At 43.0% G+C, this 21,691-nt stretch overlaps 1 protein-coding gene across 1 annotated transcript; it reads left to right on the top strand.

Moving 5' to 3' along the window:
- On the top strand, window positions 1,091–20,879 carry UBE2V2 (ubiquitin conjugating enzyme E2 V2). The gene is made up of 4 exons (XM_018058525.1): window positions 1,091–1,221; window positions 14,243–14,391; window positions 18,688–18,813; window positions 19,998–20,879. The coding sequence occupies exons 1-4, from the start codon at window positions 1,206–1,208 to the stop codon at window positions 20,142–20,144; spliced, it is 438 nt and encodes a 145-aa protein (XP_017914014.1). The 5' UTR covers window positions 1,091–1,205; the 3' UTR covers window positions 20,145–20,879.

The raw sequence follows: 21,691 nt of genomic DNA, 5'->3' as shown, positions 1-21,691 counted from the left end.
ACCCCACCTCCCCACGCTTGTTGCTTTATTCAATGGAAGCTGGTCAGTAAACTCAGCGCACACACAAAGCGAGAGGATTATAAAGAACAAGACAGGAAAGCCAAGAGGGGAGCCACGATAGTTTTCCACCAGAGTGAGAAGTAAAGTAACGGAGCGCCCAGCAGTGTCACTTCACATTAGGGGTGTAGTTGGGACCAATTCGGAAGAAGCAGCAGCTGACACTTGACGTTCAGAACTGAGACTACGGCCTGTCTTTTCCCCAGGCCTCGGTCGTGCTATCGTGAAGTCACTCAGTCGTGTCCGACTCTTTGCGGCCCCATGGACTGTAGCCTACCAGGCTCTTCCCTCCATGGGTTTCTCCAGGCAAGAGTACTGGAGTGGGTTGCCATTTCCTTCGTGCTAAGGCATGGGTAAATGAGTGCGCAGGATGGAAAGAGGTCCACCCCGCAGGGACCACCGCCCTGCGCAGAGCAAGTCCCACTCGGGCGAGCTCGGGCCTAGGGGAGAGATCGGCGCGCCCCAGGGGGGTCGTCCTGGCTGTCACCGCCTGGAACCGCCCCGTGCCAGCGGCCGCCCAAGCCCCGTGGGCACCTCAGCTCTCCGAACGGAGTCATGCTCCCTAATCACTCAGAAACGGAAAGAACTTTCTAGAGTCACAGAGACTTAATCATGTTTTTCCAGCATGCCTATCTCAAAAGAAAATATGAATACGGCGGCTTAATTGTAAGGTCTCTTTAAACATTCTGTCACTCCTGCAGAACCGTCAACGCCCCAGTCAGGGACTCATTTCCACAAACACTTGGTGTACCTCAACACAGACGCCACCCTCTCCCAGACAGAGGACAGCCCTCTGGGCGGCGCTCGCGCACGGCGCTCGCGCCCCTGATTCGACGCACGCCTGTGATATGTTGGCGCCGGGGGGAGCTCCCGGAGCATCAGCCCCTCACAGAGCATTCTCGCCTCACGCTCTTGCTCTTTCATGTTGACTGACTCAAGTCTGATCCACGATCTTAGCCTTCAACCTTTCCCTTAGAGTTAGCGGCTCCGTCTCAGGAAGTCGGAAGCCGCAGGGCGGGTCCGCGGTGACGCACCGGAAACAGAGGAGAGGGAGCCTGGAGCCGGAAGCCGCGGGGCGGGTGGTGGCGCTCCCGGAAGTGGCGCGGACGTCGCGTGCGTCTGAGCGGTGCGTCGGGCTGCAGGAGAAGATGGCGGTCTCCACAGGTCGGTTCCTTGCCCGGCTGCCTGCTTTTCCACCCCGACCCGCGCGGCGTCTCATCTTGCATCTGGCGACTGGCCTGGCTGTGTGAGAGAAGCCACAGTACGGCCCCTCGATGGCCAGACTTCCTGCGTAGCGCAGGCGGAGCAGGGAGGGTCCTGGCGACCGTCGGGGCGGCGGTCGTGCCCCGCGTCGGCTGCGCGCCGGGGGGCTGGGCTGGGCCGGGCTCGCTGGGGGTCCGGCAGGCGGTGCAGGATCCGGCTGGCGGAGTCCCGCGGGTGATGCGGGAGCGAGGAGAGGAGTCTGGGGCGGCCCGCTGTCCACCTCGGCGCGCGATGGCTCGTGTGGGGGTCGTGGATGGAGCGAGTCGGATCCTCCGGTTCGCCCTAACGTGGGCGGAGGGCCCATTCTTACCTGACTGAATGCGTGTGGTCTGTCTCCCTTGAGTGGATAACTGCGGTGCCAAGTAAAAGCAACGAGCGAGGTGAACGCTCATTGAAGAAAAAACGACTTCTTAGATTAGCTTTTCAACTCTTCTACTGAATACAATCTTGGTTTCCTGTAAGCACAGATTTTGAAATTAGATGTTAACACTGAGGTTTTAGAAATTTGACTGTTTAAAAATGTTGAAAGCTGTATTAACCTAAAACCTTAGTACGTGTGGTCTTTCGTTTTTCTGATCGTTATTGAAACCTGACTAGAGAACAGTGTGGTTTTGTATTTCTTGCCGTCATTGCACGAATTTTCGTTAAGTGGAATACTTCATTGTATGTTGCGATTGGTACTTTCGAGGTAGTACCTTTCTAGCTACCTTTTAATGAAAAATTGCGTCTTTTGTGTCTCTGTTCCGTGCAGGTGTCAGGATAAGCTGTTTAACGATTTTAGCATTGCGGAACTATTTCACGCTTAGGGTCAGACCTAAGAGGTAAAGCATGGATGATTTAAAAAGTGACGTTTTAGTGTTGAGACTGCTGTTGTCCTTGCTATTTGAAATCGAGTGTGCTCATGAATGGGGCCATGTCTTTTTTAAGACTTGTGCATCCTATCTTTAGGTTCTTGAAAAATTAGTAATAAAATGGTATATTTTGATAGTTTTCATTTTGTAGATTTCATTTTTTAAACACAGTTTTTTCCCCTGTACCATTTTACATATGAAAGAGTGTGGAAATATTTTGAAAAAAACCAATGATTAGGTTATATTAATGGCAGATACTTCTTGATAACAACATTTAAGTCATTTTTGGAAGTTGATATGAGTTATAAAGAAGTTGTGGAGAGGTTATTAGCGTATTTTGTTGTACATCTGAAGCTTGAGTTTTATAGTTTATATTTCAGCATTCTAGTTCTTACATTTACACTGATTTTATGTTCTATGAGTTTTGAAATCTTAGCATAATTTGGAAGAATAACTGTTAGACTGTTAATGGATGTTTTCTTAGATCCTGAAACTTGTTTTGACATTGTTGCTGAAAATTGCCTTGGTCAATATCATATATATTCCTATTCTGTGTTTTGTAAGCTTGACAGTATTATCCAGCATGGAGAGAGAGGAGTGCAGAAGCAGTTTTAGGCTATGTTTTGTAAATAACTATTTTTAAATTACGTTTTCGCTTAGTTATACCTTGGTATTGCTTGCTTCTTGGTAGCAAGGGAGGGAAACAGTACCTGTTTGTGAAATAAATATGATAAAGCTTGAAATTTAAAATAGATGAGCTAGATGGATGTGCTGTACATGTTTTTTATTTAAGCCAAATTAATGTAAAAATAGCGGTTTGGCCAGAAAGAAAAAAACACCCAACAGATTTTTTTTATATCTTATTTAAAGCATTTTATTTTAACATGTATTATTTAAGTCATATGCTTTTACACTTGGTGTTACTAAGGAGAAAAATTGGGAAGAATTTTAATTAGACTTGGGACTTCTAGGGGGGCGCTAGTGGTAGAGATTCTGCCTGTCAGTGCAGGAGACATAAGAGACTTAGGTTCGATCCCTGGGTCTGGAAGAAGCCCTAGAGGAGGGCATGGCAACCCATTCTAGTATTCTTGCCTGGAGAATCCCATGGACAGAGGAGCCTGGCAGGCTACAATTCATAGGATCACACAGAGTCAGACATGACTGAAGCGACTTGGTACTAATTAGACTGAGTCCTTTAAACTGGAAAATACTTTGCCATACCACTTGGTTCTCTAGTTTTGCAGTTGAGAAGACTGAGGCCTAAGGAATTATAAGCTTTTACATAGTTGGTTAGCAATAGAGTCCAGATCAGAATTCAAGTGTCTTACTCAGTCTGGAATTGTGAATTTGGAATAGTCCTGAAATGAAGAATCTTACTTCCTTTGAGACTTGAGAGTGGCTTTCATACTTCTCTTCTCTCTGCAGGTTCCTGTCTCACACTGTCTAGTGCTTCTCATGGACGGAAGTAGGGCTGTGGTGGAGACTCCACTGGCTAGGTTTCCCTTTCCCAAGAGACAGTCACCTCTGGGAATCAAGATAATTTCATAGGGCATGACTCTACAGAATAGAAATTTGTTAGTATATTTAGTATGTGTGATTCAAAAATTTAATCGCAAGGAGGCAGCTCTACTACAGGCTTTGTTGTCTGTGAATTGAGTAAGCCATGTGGTGAACCACCACCTGCAGACTGAGAGATGTGGCGTGTGGCCGCTGGTCGGGATTGCTCGGCAGTTACTCACATAGTGACTTGTGGACAGAGAGTAGCAGCCGTGTATACTCTGTGCGTTTACTCACAGTGTGTGTGCCCTGGAGACTGGAGTCCGAGTTCTCTTGTTGGTCTTGTGGACAGAAGAGTAGCAGCCATGTGGACTCTGTGCGCTTATTCCTAGTGTGTGTGCCCTGGAGACTGGAGTCCAAACCCTCTTGTTGGGGGATTGGCATTTAAATCGTGGTAACTGAAAGTCACACATATGGAAACCATGAAAAGCAGTGATTGCCCATATGTGGAGACATCCATTTAGCAAGTATTTGGGGAGCTTTTTGACACAAAGCTTCAAAATTGATAGAATAAATGGAATGAAACCCAGCATTTAAAAGTTTGTTTTAAAAGTAATTGACTGTTAGAAAAGAGCCATTATATTTATAAGATGTTTGAGATACTGTGAGATGGCACTGCAAGACTGGATTTGGGAGCGTGTTCTTGTTTACAAGGGCTCTGCTGATTTGTGTTAAAGTGGATGTTATTTTCAGTTTAAGTTGTAACTCAGCAAAATTTCAGACCACAGAAGGGGAGAAATTCTTAGGGCTTTTTATAGGTGCTTACATACACTGGAATAATAGTTCTCATGGAAAGTACATTATGAATCATCTAGGCTCTAGCTAAGTTCATTTTATAGATGAACAGTGAATATATAGATATAAAGTGAGTTTCCCAAGATTATTTAGCTCGATGTTGATTCCAAACTAGTTTCTTGATTTCAGCTTTTTTGATGCCGCTTCTGTATCACACTGTATTCTGTAAGCTTTCGGTTGCTGCATATAAATGAAATCATACAGCATCTGTCTTTTTCTGTGTGGCTTATTTCACTTCAGTCAGTTCAGTTGCTCAGTCATGTCTGACTCTTTGCGACCCCATGGACTGCAGCACACCAGGCTTCCCTGTCCATCACCAGCTCCTGGAGCTTGCTCAAACTCCTGTCCATCAAGTTGGTGATGCCACCCAACCATCTCATCTTCTGTTGTTCCCTTCTCCTCCTGCCTTCAATCTTCCCCAGGATCAGGGTCTTTTCCACTGAGTTAGTTCTTTGCATCAGGTGGCCAAAGATTGGAGCTTCAGCTTCAGCATCAGTCCTTCCAATGAATATTCAGGACTGATTTCCTATAGGATTGACTGATTTGATCTCCTTGCAGTCCAAGGGACTCTCAAGAGTCTTCTCCAACACCACAGTTCAGAAGCATCAGTTCTTCAGCACTCAGCTTTCTTTATAGTCCACCTCTCACATCCATACATGACCACTGGAAAAACCATAGCTTTGACCAGGCGGACCTTTGTTGGCAACGTAATGTCTCTGCTTTTTAATATGCTGTCTAAGTTGGTCATAGCTTTTCTTCCAAGGAGCAGGCGTCTTTTAATTTCATGGCTGCAGTCACCATCTGCAGTGTTTTCCACTGTTGCCCCATCTATTTGCCATGAAGTGATGAGACCACACGCCATGATCTTCATTTTCTGAATGTTGAACTTTAAGCCAGCTTTTCACTCTCCTCTTTAACTTTCATCAAGAGGCTCTTTAGTTCTTCTTTGCTTTTTGCCATAAGGGTGGTATTATCTGCATATCTGAGGTTATTGATATTTCTCCCGCAGTCTTGAATCCAGCTTGTGCTTCACCCAGTGCAGGATTTTGCATTATGTACTCTGCATTTAAGTTAAATAAGCAGGGTGACAACATACAGCCTTAACATACTCCTTTCCCAATTTGGAACCAGTGTGTTGTTCCATGTCCGGTTCTAATTATACTGTTGAAGCCTCGCTTGGAGAAGCTTATTTCACATAACATGATACTATGTAGGTCCATCCATGTTGCAATGGCAAGATTTCATTCTTTTTTATGGCTGAGTAGTGTTGTGGTGTTGGAGAAGGCAGTGGCAGCCCACTCCAGTACTCTTGGCTAGAAGATCCCATGGATGGAGGAGCCTGGTAGGCTGCAGTCCATGGGGTTGCGAAGAGTTGGACACAACTGAAGCAGCTTAGCAGCAGCAGTATTGTGGTGTGTGTGCATGCCTGCCACATTTTATTCAGTCATTCATGTGTTGATGGGAACTTAGGTTGCTTCCACATCTTGGCTATTGTACATGATGCTGCAATAAACATAAAGATGTATGTATCTTTTTAAAATACTGTTTTTGTTCTCGTCCATTAAATACCCAGGAGTAGAATTGTTAAATTGTATGGTAGTTGTATTTTTAATTTTTTGAGGAAGCTCTATACTGTTTTGCATGGTGGCTGCACCAATTTACACTCCCATGAGCAGTACACAAGGGTTCCCTTTTCTCCACTTTCTTGCTGACTTGTTATTTGTTGTCTTTGTGATGACAGGCATTCTGATGGGTGTGAGGTGGTGTCTCATTGTGGTTTTCATTTGCATTTCCCAGATGACTAGTGACGTTGAGCATCATCTCTTCATGTGCTTGTTGGCCATCTATGTGTCTTTGGGAAAATGTCCTATTCAAATCCTCTGCCCACTTTTTAAAATCCAATTTTCTTGTTTGTTTTTAATGTTGAATTGTATGAGTTCTTTGTATATTTGGGGTGTTAACTGCTTGTCAGATTTCAGTGTTTGCAAATGTCTTCTTCCATTCCATAAACTTCCTTTTTCTTTTGTTGATAATTTTGTTTGCTCTGCAGAAGCTTTTAGTTGATGTAGTCTCATTTTGTTTATTTTTGCTTTTTTTCCCCCTTGCCTGAGTAGACAGATCCAGAAAATTATTGCTAAAACTGATGTCAGAGAGCATGCTCCCTGTATCTTCTAGGAGTTTTAAGGCATCAGGTCTTAGGTTTAAGTCTTTGATCAGTTTTGAGTGTGTTTCTGTAGATGGTATGAGGGAGTAGTCTAGTATGATTCTTGGCCATATTGCTGTCCAGTTCTCCAGCACCATTTGTTGAAGTCACTGTCTTTTCTTCTTTGTATATTCTTGTCTCCGTTGTAGATCAATTGCTCATGCAAGTGTGGGCTTATTTCTGGCTTATCCATGTTTAAAAAATTGTGTTAACTGTCTTTTTATTGTTGAGTAGTAAAAGTTCTTTCTATACTCTGGATACAAGTTCCATAGCTATGTGTTTGTATTTTCTTTTACCTTCTTGATGGTGTCCTTTGAAACCCCAGCGTTGTAAATTTTGATAAAGTCCAATTTATTTTTTTCTACTTTATTAAGATGGGAAGTCTGGCATTTGATATGTGCTTCATTGTTTGACTCTGTTTTAAAAACATAATGTTGATATATGTGAGTTCTCAGTGATGGTCTGGTTGTGATTACTGTACATGATTACCATCTGACAGAGGGCAGGAGTCTAAACCCTGCCTTGCCAGGTGTGAGGTTTAAGGTTACATTAAAGAGAAATATAGCCAGGTAACAGGTATGCTCCAAGCAGTTTATTCTTTGTTAGTATATAATCATGCAAAGATTTTTTTCCGCCTAGTGACTGGAATGCTGTTGAAAAGGACCAACAGCGCAGAGCTTGGTTTACTGTTTGTTTCTCGTGGTAGTGTCACCTGCTCCCTCAATTATCAGTTATGGTTGACTAACCAGTATTGATACAAGTGGTTGTTTCCTGAGAGGATATACGTAAGTTATTGAGAAGTTTTTAATTTTCTGAAGTGTTTACCTACCGGCAATGACTTGGCAGGATCGCTCCTTTGTTTCTAGCTGCAGCTCCCAGGAGTCCCAGGCGAGCAGTTGTGCTCCTGGAAGTGGTCTCTGTCAGGGGAGAGTGTGCCGGCCCTCGATCCCCTTAGAAGTCCCTGCTAGCGAGGGACCAAAGGCGCCCTGACCACCCTCCACCCCCGTTTCTTCTGAGGGAGGCATTCCTCCTTAGCCCTGAAGTAAACGGTGCTGTCAGCTCTCTTGGAGAACGTTGAGTCACTCTGTTCTCACTGGCTTGTCTGTCGCACGGAGACACCAATAGTATGTTCAGGCAAATCTTTTGGGACAGCTTACTGCATTTGAATGCGTCTGCTTCCGTGCTCGTCCTCGCTTGCCATCTCTGCCAAGATGCTAGGCAAAGGAGTCTGTGTCCTCCACCAGCAGCACTTACAGGACAGGCCCTTAAGTGTAGACAGAGAGGTGGACAGTAAGCATCTGCCGGAAACGCACCCCAGGTTTATTGAGCGCCTCTGGTAGTCTCGGCATTACTTACGGTCCAGTTTCTATGTAAGTGATTTAATGATGAGAAGACAAATGACTCAAGGAAAATCTAGCTTTCCTCCTTAGTGTATTATAATGTTCTACTCATAAATTTTGTTTTGAGCTTACTTTTCTGAAATGAACAGTACTAAGGATATTTTGTGTTCGGGTACATTCATTAAATAAACACACGAAGCTGCTTGTTTCTTCCTTCCCTGAGTTAGTATATCGCACATGGGATGTAAGAAGAGGTCCAGAATTTGGGGAGTGGCTGGGGCAGAGTGGTTTTGGCTGTAACCTGTACCAGTAGCGTCATTCACCGTCTGCTGTATGTTGCGCAGCCTCCACACCTTGGTTCCAGGTACTTCACAAACCCTGTGATGCAGAGGTTTGTCTTCCTGGTGATTGAAGGTAAATTCAGATGCTTCACAGGTACACCGTTGAGTTGCAATTTTTTCAGATTTATTATTTACTGCTGCTGCTAAGTCACTTCAGTCGTGTCCGACTCTGTGCGACCCCATAGACGGCAGCCCACCAGGCTCCGCCGTCCCTGGGACTTTCCAGGCAAGAGTACTGGAGTGGGTTGCCATTTCCTTCTCCAATGCATGAAAGTGAAAAGTGAAAGTGAAGTCACTTAGTCGTGTCTGACTCCTAGCGACCCCATGGACTGCAGCCCACCAGGCTCCTCCATCCATGGGACTTTCCAGGCAAGAGTACTGGAGTGGGGTGCCATTAGTTCATCAATTTTAAGACAGATTTTAATATCTTAAATGGATATATGGCTTCAGACAGAGATTTATTCTTACGATTTGGGGGTTGACTGACTGGGCCTGGTTGTCTCCCTTTGCCTGACGACGGGCTTGGCCTTTTGCCCAGGACCTTGTTTCTCGTCCATGTGGTCAGTCTAGGCGTCTTGTTTGGACTTACTTGCATCCCAGTAGTGTCTGGGAGTCAGAACTTAAATGGGGGTTGGCTTCAGAGAGACCAAACAGAAGGTATCAGGGCTCTAACAAGGCTGACCCCAGAACCACACCAGTGTCGCATTCTGCCAGAACAAGTGGCAAGGCCAGCTCAGAGTCAGGGGGCTGGGAGGGGCCCAGCCTACAGCCCGAGAAGCGCTGCTCGCAGCTGACTCTGTGCTGGAGGCTGCCTGCCTCCTTGTGCTTTGCTCTTGGGGGCGAATTTCACTCAGTGGGATTTTAAGTCAATGCACATGAATATTTAAAAATTCTTGTGATGGTTTGTCAGTTAGCTCTTCAGCAAAGTGTATTCAGTTTTCAGTGATGTGTTAAGGTGGATAAATAGTTTTTCCACTGTTTTGTCAGCATTGTGTTTACCATGGTGTTAATTTTATTTTTTGATCGGAGTTTAATAATAATATTTTTTATCTGCATATTTTTGTTAATTATCATTTGTGTTTCACAGTTGTGAAATATATTATCCACTTACTACTTAAGTGGAACTGGTTATTGACATAGGGTTTTAGTTGTTTAAAAATCAACTTAAAATTTTTCCCTTATAGCTCAGTTGGTAAGGAATCCGCCTGCAATGCAGGAGACCCTAGTTCACTTCCTGGGTCGGGACGATCCACTGGAGAAGGGATAGGCTACCCACTCCAGTAATCTTGGGCTTCCCTTATGGCTCAGCTGGTAAAAAAATCTGTCTGCAATGCAAGAGGCCTGGGTTTGTTTGATCCTGGGTTGGGAAGATCCCGTGTAGAATGGAAAGGCTACCCACTCCAGTATTCTTGCCTAGAGAATTACATGAACTGTATAGTCCATGGGGTTGCAAAGAGTCAGACACAACTGAGCAACTTTCACTCTTTAAAATTTTTACACCTTATATTTATTACTTTTCCCCCTTTGCATTTGTGTTTTTTTTAACTTCTTCGAGTCATGTCTCTTGTTTTGAAACTCCTTCAAATGAAATTCAAGGGTCCTAAACCTGGGAGGAGCTTTGGGAATACTGTGGTTCTGCAGGGATTCTGAACCCGAGGATAGAGGTGGGGGGCAGAGACCAGGGACAGGAGTTCTCCTTTCTGCCCAGTCCAGTGGACTCCCTCCAGAAGGAGGCTTGCACACGTCGATCATTGAGCTGGGGTGGAGTGGGCAAAGGTTGGACGTCATCACCTGTGAGTTTTAGCTCCGTAGTTGATGTCAAAGTACGCAGCTGTCTGCTTTTGTGGCAGAGCAGATCCACTGCCTTATGGAGCGTGCCCGCCGCCGCGGTCGTCTCGCTGCTCCTCCCCTTGTTTTCCTTGTCCTGCTGCCCTGGTGTGCTGTGCACTCCATGAAGGCAGGGCCGTCAGTGTCAGATCCCGTTGGCCTAGCACAGTTCCTAGCTCGTACTTGACGTTTAGTTTTGGTTGTCAGATGACAAAATCACAGAACTACAATAAAATGTACCACATTTTCCTTAGTGGAGGCGTGTGGTGTTTTTCCCCTGATTCCTCTTTCATCACAGCTGATACTGTACCCCACCTCCCCGTCCTTCAAGTCTGGGCTTCAGTCCCTCCCTGGGTCCTTGTCACCACAGGTTAAGTCTGAATTTGCAAGCGCACCTGTCCCTCCTGACAGTTTCTGGCTCTTTGCTCATTTATCCTCAACTGCTGTCCCCAAACATTGCCTGCAGTTCCCTCTCTCCTTTTTTGGATACTGTTTCTCCTTTTCTGTTGAGACAAAAGATTTAAAACACAAGAAAATGCGTGAATATACATGTTACCCCCCCACACCCCTACCCCCAGCTCTCCCAAATGGTAATAAATTTTTCTTGCTTCAGGTTGTTTTGTTTTTTGGAGAAACAAGACGTTACCTGCACCCTTCAAAGTACTAGGCCACTTCTTTGCCCAGAGGTGATCAGTGTTCTGATTTTGGAGTCTGTTCCACAAGTATTTTTATACTCTTGCTAGATGTGTGTGTACTCAGAACAGTATAAAGATCTGTTGATATATACCTTTTTTATTTCTCTTTGTGATTTTGGTAAAGTGTATGTAATAGACAGTGTACTGTCTTAACTTCCTCTGTACAGTTCAGCAATATTTCATATTCACTTTGTTGTACAGCCGTAAACCTGAAACTGTGCACTCATTAAACAATGTGTTTTAAAATTTCAGCATTAATTGATACTTGTAGCTCTGATTCTTTCATTTTAATTGCAGTAGCATTGTGTCATGGGTTATGCTATGTTATGTCTGGGTTGTTTCTAAATTTTCACGGTTAGAAATCAGAGTACGTGAGTGTTCCTGCCTTTCTCTAGCCCAGTGCCAGCATTTCTGTAAATGTTACCAGTTTCCTCCTGAAGTAGTTGTGCCAGTTTATTCCAGCTTCAGCAGTGGAAGAGCCTTCATCTCCATATCTTTGTCAAACCAGGCGTTGCCAGAGATAACATTTGTCAGTCTGGCGGATGGTCTTTAGGGTTTAGTTCTTGTTTTCCCAGGCAGTGAGAGTTCTGGCTAAGAGGTTGACCTTTGGAACTCATATCATATATATGGGCTGTTTTGTTATTCCCTTTAATGAAGATCTTAGACTAAGGGCTTAAAATATTTAAAACTATTAAATAAGAATAGTACCATCACCAGGCACACATAGACACACACAGGATAAAGGCAAGTGGAAGTAACAGGAAAGGGCTGAGAGCCAGCCAGCGATCAGAGGGCAGCTTATGCACCTGCTGCAGCATTCACAGCCCCACAGCCCCACCTTGTGGTGTGTTCTCTTTACAGACATTGGTGCGTGAAATGAAGCCAGAGTACTCCAGGCCTCAGTTTGAAAATAGAGCTTATTGAGATTTGTTTGAGTCTTATACTTAAAAAAAAAACAAAAAAACAGAACAACCTTAGCTGCTGTAACCCTTTAAATGTTAACATTGCTGGTAATCTTAGAACTATTTTCCCAAAATGCTGCTTTGAGAAATGGTGAGAAGTTTAGCAGTCACTCAGTTTATTGCTTTTATGGCACTTACATAAAAAGAAACATCTTTACATTTTTTACTTTGTAGTTTTGGATGCTTATAAAGCTCTCCTGACTGAATTGTGTTTGAAAAGGAGGAAAGGAAATTACACATAAATAGAGAATTTTTCTTGGGGAATGATTTCATAGATGGTGAGGGTGATCAGGCTCCTTTCATATTCCTTTAAAGAGCAGCTCAGGAGCAACAGATCGTGGAGATTCTGACAGAGTGGCTGTTGTTCCAGGGTGCGAGCACAGTGTGAGTGCATAGAAACTCTCGGCTCAGGGACCCCTTCTAGGTCATTCTTCAGGACTGCAGAGAGCTTGAATTCTCACAAAACGTAGGTCAAGGTGAATGGAAGCTTTGTGTAATTTTTGTTAATATGAACACTAAAATGATGAGAGTCATCGTTTATCCTGTTTGAGATCGATCACCTTACAGTGGCTCTGTGAAGTAGAGACTGTGGCGGTTCCCCTTGTATAGGTGAGGACACTGCAGGGGCCCTGCCCGAGCGGCAGCAGCACTGGGAGCGGCTGCGGCTGTCGGAGGCCTGGTCTGTGCCCATGGTGCTGCCTGGAGAGCCTAATGCTTGAGAGTGACTTCGGTCTGGAAAGTGGGCTTTAATACTGGGGCTGACACGACTTAGTACAACAGCAACAGCTGCCACTTAAAACTGTGTGACCTTGAGTAGGTCACTTAACTCCTTCAAACTCCTACTTTTGACAGCTGTAAAATGGGTGCTTTTAGGATCCAGTGGGATAGTTTATTTAGTGTAGAGGGTACGGTAAGCAAGTGGTTATTGATAGTTATTATAGTTGTAATAATGCTTACTCTTGTTTTGTGGTTTCTGTCATATCCATGTTTCTGTGGCCCAAAATTTTAAAGTGCTTTTTCTGAAGCACAGTACATAAAATGGCTACTATTTCTAAGTTACAATATTTATTGGCTTTTCATTATTTGTCCGGAAGGACTACTATGAATTAGTAACTGAAAGAGGTGTTTTAGTTGCTCTGCGGCATGTGGGATCCTCCTAGACTGGGATTGAACCCGTGTCTCTTGCATTGGCTGGCAGATTCTCTACCACTGAGCCACCAGGGAAACCCTGAAAGAGGTGTTTTAGTTTCAGCAGGAGAGATAAGTTATGCAGAATGACAGTCTCCTTAAAAGAGATGTCACCGTTTTTTCCTGCCTCGCAATTATGTGTGGTGCTTGCTTTTTAGAGTGGGAAGGGAAGGAGGGAGACAGTACTCCAGAGCCAGCGGAAGGGTCTTGGTTTTTCTCAGAACTTGCGCAGTGGGGCTGGGAAGTGTTTCAGGCTGGGTGCTGTAGAGAGCTCGCAAGACCACAGGGTCTATCCTCCGGAGAGGCCAGGCCAGTGATCCTGAGAGAGGCTGTGATCAAGTCACATGCTGTATCACCAGCCCTGCTGGTTCCAGGGGTTGGAGGTCAGGGTGGTGATGGTGGCAAAACCGGGTTCAGTGAGAATGAGGTGGTGGGGACTGTGAAAGGCTGGGGTTCTGGGCAGAGGGGAAAATTTTTTATTAAGATTTGAGAAATAGAGTGATGAGGTCTAAAGGGTTCAGAAGTGGAGATGTGAGAAGGGCTGTAAAAGTGTCGCTGGTTTGGGCCAGGGTGGGACGGACATGTCATAGGAAATTAGCCACCAGGAGACTGGCTCTCCATCGTCGGACCTGCTCACAGGGGAGGCAGGACACTGTGGTTATTAGGCAGCCAGCACACTGGTTGAGGACCCAGGGTGGGGTCAGCATTCTAGAAAGTAGTGCCTCTTGGTGCCTTTTTACAAATGGAATGTAGTTCTCTTTTTTACAGATCACTGGAGAGTATGTGCTAATGCAGTGACACTTTTATGGCACTTTCTGGTCATGCCTGTTTACCTGATGCGTTGTTCTTGGCAGAAATCTCAATTATGGGAAAATAGTCACTTGTGATGATTCCCTTGTGATTGATTTATGTCACTGTAAAACTGGTTAGGTGTTGAGATACATGTTCTGTGCTGCTGTTATGTTTGGAACAATGCTAGCTGAGGCTTTTTCATTTTGAAGACTTATTATTATTAGATTCAGCATTTCCTGGGGCAGAAGACTTTTTAGAGAATTTTGCCTTTTTAGTAAATAATTATTAACAGCTAATTTGGGAAAAGCTGAATTTGACTGTGTGTAGCCCTTATAATTATGAGCTACTTACATTGGCTTCCTTTTGTATAGGCGTTAAAGTTCCTCGTAATTTTCGTTTGTTGGAAGAACTTGAAGAAGGACAGAAAGGAGTAGGCGACGGTACGGTCAGCTGGGGCCTGGAAGATGATGAAGACATGACACTCACAAGGTGGACAGGCATGATCATTGGGCCACCACGGGTCAGTGCATACATTACATTTATTTCCTATAAATATATATTGTAACTTTTGAGTATGCATTTTTTTATGTTATTAATATTAAAGTAAATAGTTAAGATAACTTTAACTGAAAGAGTTCCTCACTTTTTACTTATTTTTGTACATTTGTTGATGCTGGATTTTCTGGAGGAGTGGGGGCGAAGACTGGTGTGATCATTGCTGTCAAAGTTTGCAATTCAGTAGAGGAGAAGGCATGAATGCAGACGACAGACCGAATGTGGCAGAGTGAGTTCACTGTGGGACTGTAGAATATGTCTCTTCTAGCTGGAATAATTGAGGAAGGCTGGACAGTGGAGGAAGTTGCCTTTGGAATACCTAAAGGACTGGCTGGTAGGATTTCAGAAGGTGATGATGGGGATGGAGAGCATTCCAGATAGAGAGGAGAAAAGGTGAGGCACGGAGCGGAGGGGTATTTGGGAAGAGCGAACAATGTGCTGTATGTAACACGCTGCTAACCGGCCGTGTGTATCAACAGGGTTCCTAAACTGGTTTGTGTTGAGTGCACGTTGCTGTTGGCCAGTGACAGTTGATTGGCCTTGGAAATGTTCTGGCTTCGATGTCTTCACTTGTAAAATATGTCAGAAAGGCTGATTCTTGCATGTTTCCTAGTGTTGTTGGCCACAGACCTATTGTTTTATTTTTAGGTCTTTCTCAAGTTCATGACTTTTTATTTTTACTCAAAATCTTTTTTAGATTGGGAAATTTTTTTGTACCTTGCATTCTTCACTCAAAGGCCCCATTTGCGGCATGCCCTGCAGCAAGTCTTTTAAATACGTTTTGTATGACCTTTGACTTTGTTAGAAAGAACGCAAATTTGAAGTTTCTTTTTAGTCTTTGGTTTTGTGTATTGGTTGCTACCTGTAATGGGACTTTTTCAACTGTTTTGCTGTTGGGTAGAATATAGATTTTTTTGATTTTTATAAAAGAAAAATGGCCAGGTAATTAGCATTGATAACTTCCGACAAATGTTTGTTTACCATTTTCTGGTATTCCTTTGTAGAATTCATGTACTCTGCTAAACTAACAAGTTCCCTCTTCCTCCACTGCTCTGATTTTTCCATTAGACATGTAAGGAAGGAAATAAAATGCTGATGGTTAAAAATGTTGTTTTATAACTCAGTATTTGTAATGAAAACCTTGATGTTTTACTACCTGTGAACAGTATCACCATGGTCTGTTTGGTAAAAGTAAGTGCTTATAACTTTTGAGCATTCTTACTTAATGAATAACTTGAAGATTGGACAGTCTGAACTGAGTAGAGTATGTTTTCAGAATTAATTAGATTTTTTCTTTTTTAATTATTTATTTTTGGCTGTGCTGGATCTTCACAGCTGCATCGGCTTTTCTTGTTGTGGAGAGTGGTGGCTCCGTTCTAGCTCTGGTGCTCGGGCTTCTCATTGCAGCGACTTCTCTTGTGGAGCACGGCTCTAGGAGCCAGTGGTTGCAGCACGTAGGCTCAATAGTTGGGCGCACGAACTTAGTTGCTCCGCGGCATGTGGGATCTTCCCGGATCAGGGCTCAAACCCACGTCTTCTGCATTGGCAAGCAGATTCTTTACCACTGAGCCACCAGGAAGTCCTGAAATTACTTAGATTTGATTTTTCTCCCATTTGTTCCTCTGAGAGAACTTGAAGAGTATTGGAGTTTGTGTGAAGTAAGACCCTCAGCCCCATAATCCAGTTTGCAGATACTGCTCTCCCGGTTCGGGTCATCCGCAGGAGCCCCGCATTGGCTGTTCCCTGGTGTCACTGAGCCACAGGAAGCCCCTGTGTCCGGCTGTGCCCACTGGGGGCTTGGCTGTTGTAGGGTAATGTGGGGGTGGGCCAGCTGGCAGGGTTTCAGAGACAGGTGTGCCTCCTGCCGCTTTCTGTGTTGGTCGACTTGGAGCCCCTTCCCCTTCTTGTGGTGCAGGAGGGCACAGCCTGAGTGGACTCTGTCCTCCAGCCAGGCTTCAGCCCCCCTCGCTGAGCTGGGGGGCTGGGTGAGGGGTTGTGGTCTCAGCTTTCGTTCAGTTGCCTTTTAATTAAACTTGCAGGAGCTGGCATCTCATCTTGGTTGTTTTTTCTCTGCAGGGTACCACATTTAGAACAGTTTTGTCCCAGCTTTAGGGTAATGTGAAAATTGCTGCCTTAACATTCTGTTGCTTGGTTAGTTGTTTCTTGTTTTTTTATGTTATTAAGATCCCTGGTTGCTTTATATTATTCTATTATTTATTTGGATTTAAATAAATCCAGTTTTGTTTTTCCACATTTGTTAAATTTTTAGCATTAGAGATTTAGTAACTTTTCCAAGTTTACTTTTATGTAAGTGCAGTACCGTATCACTTTAGAAATTTTGAGAATTAAATTAATAATTAGGCAATAGGAGAGTATCTGACTCTAGTATATAGTTCGTAAATAGTAGTTCCTTTTACTTATTACTCTCTTCTCTACTCTTTTGTTAGGTAACAGAAAGGATTGGCTGTTAATTTAAAATCCAGTGATGATGAAATTAATCCAGGGTATCAAAAGTTAGGATGTTTAATTTTAAGCATTGTAGGTTAGTTTAGAGTTTGTTTGTTTGTTTTTAACTTAAAAACTTTTATAATTTGCATGTAGTTAAATGCATAGGTCTTACCATGACTTTCAAAAGGTATATCTTGTTACCTGCACCTGTGTCGAGATACAGACCATTTCTGTCACCCTAGAGAGTCCCTTGCCCTTCCTCGACCCCAGACCTGACCCAGTTACTACTTCTGTGCCCTAGAGTATTTTGCCCATCATAGAACATGGTGCAAGTGGAATCATGTGTGTGTACCGAGAGGCCTGCTCCTTTTGACTGGTGCCCCTCAGGTTCACCTGCGTTGTTTCATTCATGCGCTGCATAGTGGTTTGTTTCTTTTTATTATGGTGGGGATATGCCGCAGTGTGCTTGTCACTTCCTCTGATCATGGTTCTCTCTGGTTATTGCAAGTAAAGCTGCTGTGATTACAGGTCATCTTGTGAACGTAGGTTTGTTTCCATTTCTCTTGGATCAGAAATGCCTAGGGTTGGAATTGCTGCATAGTAGGGGAGTTACACGGAGAAGGCAAGGGCACCCCACTCCAGTACTCTTGCCTGGAAGATCTCATGGATGGAGGAGCCTGGTAGGCTGCAGTCCATGGGGTCGCTAAGAGTTGGACACGACTGAGCGGCTTCACTTTCACTTTTCACTTTCATGCATTGGAGAAGGAAATGGCAACCCACTCCAGTGTTCTTGCCTGGAGAATCCCAGGGACGGCAGAGCCTGGTGGGCTGCCGTCTATGGGGTTGCACAGAGTCGGACACGACTGAAGCGACTTAGCAGCAGTAGCCGCAGGGGAGTTAGGGAAGGGGAGTTGAATGTGTGTAGTGAAATGCATGGGAAAAAAATCCCATATTTTTTCCATAATAGTTATACCATTCCCTACTCCTAGCAAAGGATGAGAATTCTGATTGTTTCCATGTACTTTGAGTATTTTTAAGAGTATGAGATTTTTCAGGGGCTTTTTTTGTTTTCTTTTTCTTGTAGTTGATTTACAGTGTTGTCTTAGTTTCAGGTGTACAGCAGAGTGATTCAGTTTTATCTACCTATGTGTCTATTTTTATTTCAGATTGTTTTCCCTTAAAGATTATCACAAAATACTGAGTATAGTTCCCTGTGCTGTACAGTGGGGCCCTTGTTGGTTACCTAATTATTGTTCTTTTACTGCAAGTGCTAGAGAGGATGGTATGCATGTGAGCGGAGAGCGACAGACAGGTGTCTCCTTGACCTTTTTAGTTCTTTTTAAGCCTCTCTGGGTCCTGGGCATACTGTTAATATATGCTTGCTGTTAAACTTAGATGAGTTTTATATAGCTGCTTACTTTTTAAAAATACTGAAACATTTATTAATATATGAACAAGATTGTTGTATACATTTTAAACCATGGTTATTAACACCCGAGATCCACCTCCACTGGGGAGATCTCTTGCTATGAGAGAGAAAGCCATGGATCTGTTGGGGTGACTGAGATCCATAGATGGTCAGCTTCTTTTTTTCCAGATTTATACAAGAATCATCAGGTATTAAATTTTCACTTTCATTTATGTTTTATTTTCTTGTTTTAATTGCACACTAACTGTATTTTTGCTAACCATATAGATAAAATAAATTTGTTGAAAAGTAAATTCACACACATGGCAATGTTAAGTACATTTATCTTGTGCTTTTCCAGTTTATTAGCGCTTGAATATTGTTGTTATTATTTCTGCCTTCCAGACAAATTATGAGAACAGAATATATAGCTTGAAAGTAGAATGTGGACCTAAATACCCAGAAGCTCCTCCATCAGTTAGATTTGTAACCAAAATTAATATGAATGGAATAAATAATTCCAGTGGAATGGTAAGTTAAAGTTGTTATTTTATTTTTACACAACCTATAAGTTTATAGTTAGGAGAACATTAAAACAACAGAAAAGCGAGTGGAAGCTGTTCATTGGGTTGATAATCCTAGTTAGTTGAGTATTTTTATTATGAAAGGTGTTGGATTTTGTCAGAAGCTGTTGTGTGTCTGTGGAGATAGTTGTGCGTTTTTCTGTTAATATGGTGTGTCACATTGATCCTTGTATGTTGAGCCAACCTTGCCCTTCCTGGACAAATTCTACTTGGTTATAGTGCATAATCAAAATGTCTGTATGTTGATCAGGGTCAGCCATAGGTGAGAGTTTATAGCTTTCTCAGGCTTTGAAGCCTGTGCGCAGCACTGCACACGTGTGTGTCTCCTGGACCCTCAGGTGTGTGTGGGACTTTGTAGCCTCACTGGACATCTCTCCCAGCGTTTCCTGTGGCGTCTTTGGTCCCCTTCCTGCTTGCCCTCTTGCTGCTGCTTCAGGCAGTAGAACTATTAAAGCAGTTTTTTCTTTAATTTAAAAAAAATTATATTTTTTATTGAAGTATAGTTAATTTACAATTATTATATCTGTTTCAGATGTACAGTATAGTGATTCAGTAGTTTATAAGTTATACTCCATTTAAAGTTATTGCAAAATTATGGCTATCTTTTCCTGTGCTGTACAACATGTCTATGGTACCTGTGTATTTTCTACATAGTAGTCTGTGTCTCTGCTGTTACACATTGGACACTGGTTATTTTTGACAGGTACCAGGGTAGAGAGGGGGTGGTCGGGGAATAGATGGTCCTCAGTGGGCAAGTTTCCAGGGAGCTGCCAGATAGGCCAGGCGATAGCATGTTCCTGTGGCTAAGGCTTTGAAGAGGCTATAGCCCCAGCCTGTCCGTCTCCCCCAGTGGAAGACGAGTCCAGCACAGTGCAAAGAGCACGCTGGAGTGGGATCTGAAAGCAGAAGTCAGGGTTAACACTATTTGCTGATCCCTGGTGTGAGTAACTGCCCAGGCCTTGGATTGTGGCCCTAAGTATTGTGTGGATCTGTGGTTTTATAATGTTTGCTTTTGTGAAAATAGTGCCTGACTGTGGATTTTTAAAGCCCTTCTTATTAAAGTACATCTAGTAAATTGGTGCCCAAGTACTTTAAACTTCGTAGTTAACTGTACTTTTCCCCTCCTTTCAGGTGGATGCACGAAGCATACCAGTGTTAGCAAAATGGCAAAATTCATATAGCATTAAAGTTGTACTTCAAGAGCTAAGACGTCTAATGATGTCCAAAGAAAATATGAAGCTTCCACAGCCACCAGAAGGACAAACATACAACAATTAATTTTAGTGGATCTCAAACTTGTCTTAAATCAGCAACCTTCTACTCATGTTAATGTCTTGATTAAATATCACAATGCAAAATACCCACACATTAAAGTAAGATAATTCCAGCTGGTAAACATGACCTGGACATTTGTAAGAATATATTTAATATATGTACACCCATTATGTTTTCAGGTAACAGGAAGAAAATTCAGCAGTCTTTTCTTGTTAAGGCACCACCACTTAAGCACGCACCTGGAGTCCTCACTGGAGCTCAGGTTTGCAGGTGAGAGCACAGCAAGAAGTGTCGGCTGGCTGTGCAGGCAGGTGTGTTTCTGATGAGAAAGCCGAGAAGGAAACTCGAGTGGCGTGCTCCATCATCTTGCTTAGAGAAAGAGCTTCAGTTGAAATTGTCTAAAGTAGCAGGTACAATGAATATTGTCACAAAATGTGTTCATTTTTGAAGCGGTATGGGTGCTGACTACTAGTAGTATCAAAAATATGTTCAGGATTGTTTTGATACCTGTATTTATAATAAAAAATGTTGTGGGGGAGGTGGATGAATTTCTGTTACAAGCTGTTCCTGTGTGTTCCATGTAACAGATGTGGTAAATATTTGTTTACAGTCTTTGTTGGACAGACCATGCATTTACGTTTAAATGAAATCAAAAAGGAATTAGGTGTATGGATATGTGATTTGGAGATTAAAGTTAGTCTTAAATTGTAAATAAAATGTGGAATGTGTCTTCAGAAACGGTGCCATTTCTGTTATATTGATGTGTGTGTACAGTAACTTGCTGAGATTGCAAAAATTGGAATTCTTGTAGCTGTTCATCTATACCCACCTCTCATTATTTATCCCGTATGGTATACTTCTTGCAAATTGGAATTTGCAGAGTATTTCAGAGTACAGATTTCCTAATAGGCTTTAATTTCTTGTTAGGAATAATCCCAGGTATTATGTTTTCAACTTGATTTCACTAGAAATATTATTAAAAGAGATGCCCGAGTTCTAGCAGTTTTTTATAAAATTTAGATTACAGATTATCCAAATATACATTTTAGTTTTCTTCATAGTATCTGTCCCCAGTGCTCTTAGTACTGACTGGGATTAATTTTGTCCACTTACCTTAACTCTGGCAGCTGTGTATTTCTGAATTGAAAGTTCACCTGTGCTCTGCTTTGACCACAGTGACTTGAGGCTTTGGGTCACTGTTTCTCATCTCATAGAGCCTGGGTGTACTACTTTGTTGAAAATCCTTCCTTCTTAAGAGTTCTGCTTTCTGAAGAAAATAGACAGGTGGTCGTGTAATAAGAACTTATTTCTCAAACAACCACTGACGTGTTTTTATCAAGTGCATTCAGAGTTACCTTTGAGCTACCTTTTCTTGGCCAGAATACATTAAAGTTAGCAGCACTATATCTAAAGTTACTAATTTCAGTCTGACTTTAAATAGCGAAGATGTTTAAAGTGACACATAGAGAATGTATACATACATACTGGTGCATGGGTACTTTGTTAAAACGGGTTTGAAATGGACTGTTACCTTGGCATACATTCTTTAA

This window comes from Capra hircus, chromosome 14, assembly GCF_001704415.2.
Source record: "Capra hircus breed San Clemente chromosome 14, ASM170441v1, whole genome shotgun sequence".
NCBI classification, from domain to species: domain Eukaryota; kingdom Metazoa; phylum Chordata; class Mammalia; order Artiodactyla; family Bovidae; genus Capra; species Capra hircus.
Note: the sequence above shows the minus strand (reverse complement) of the source record. Positions and strands in the feature narration are given on the sequence as shown.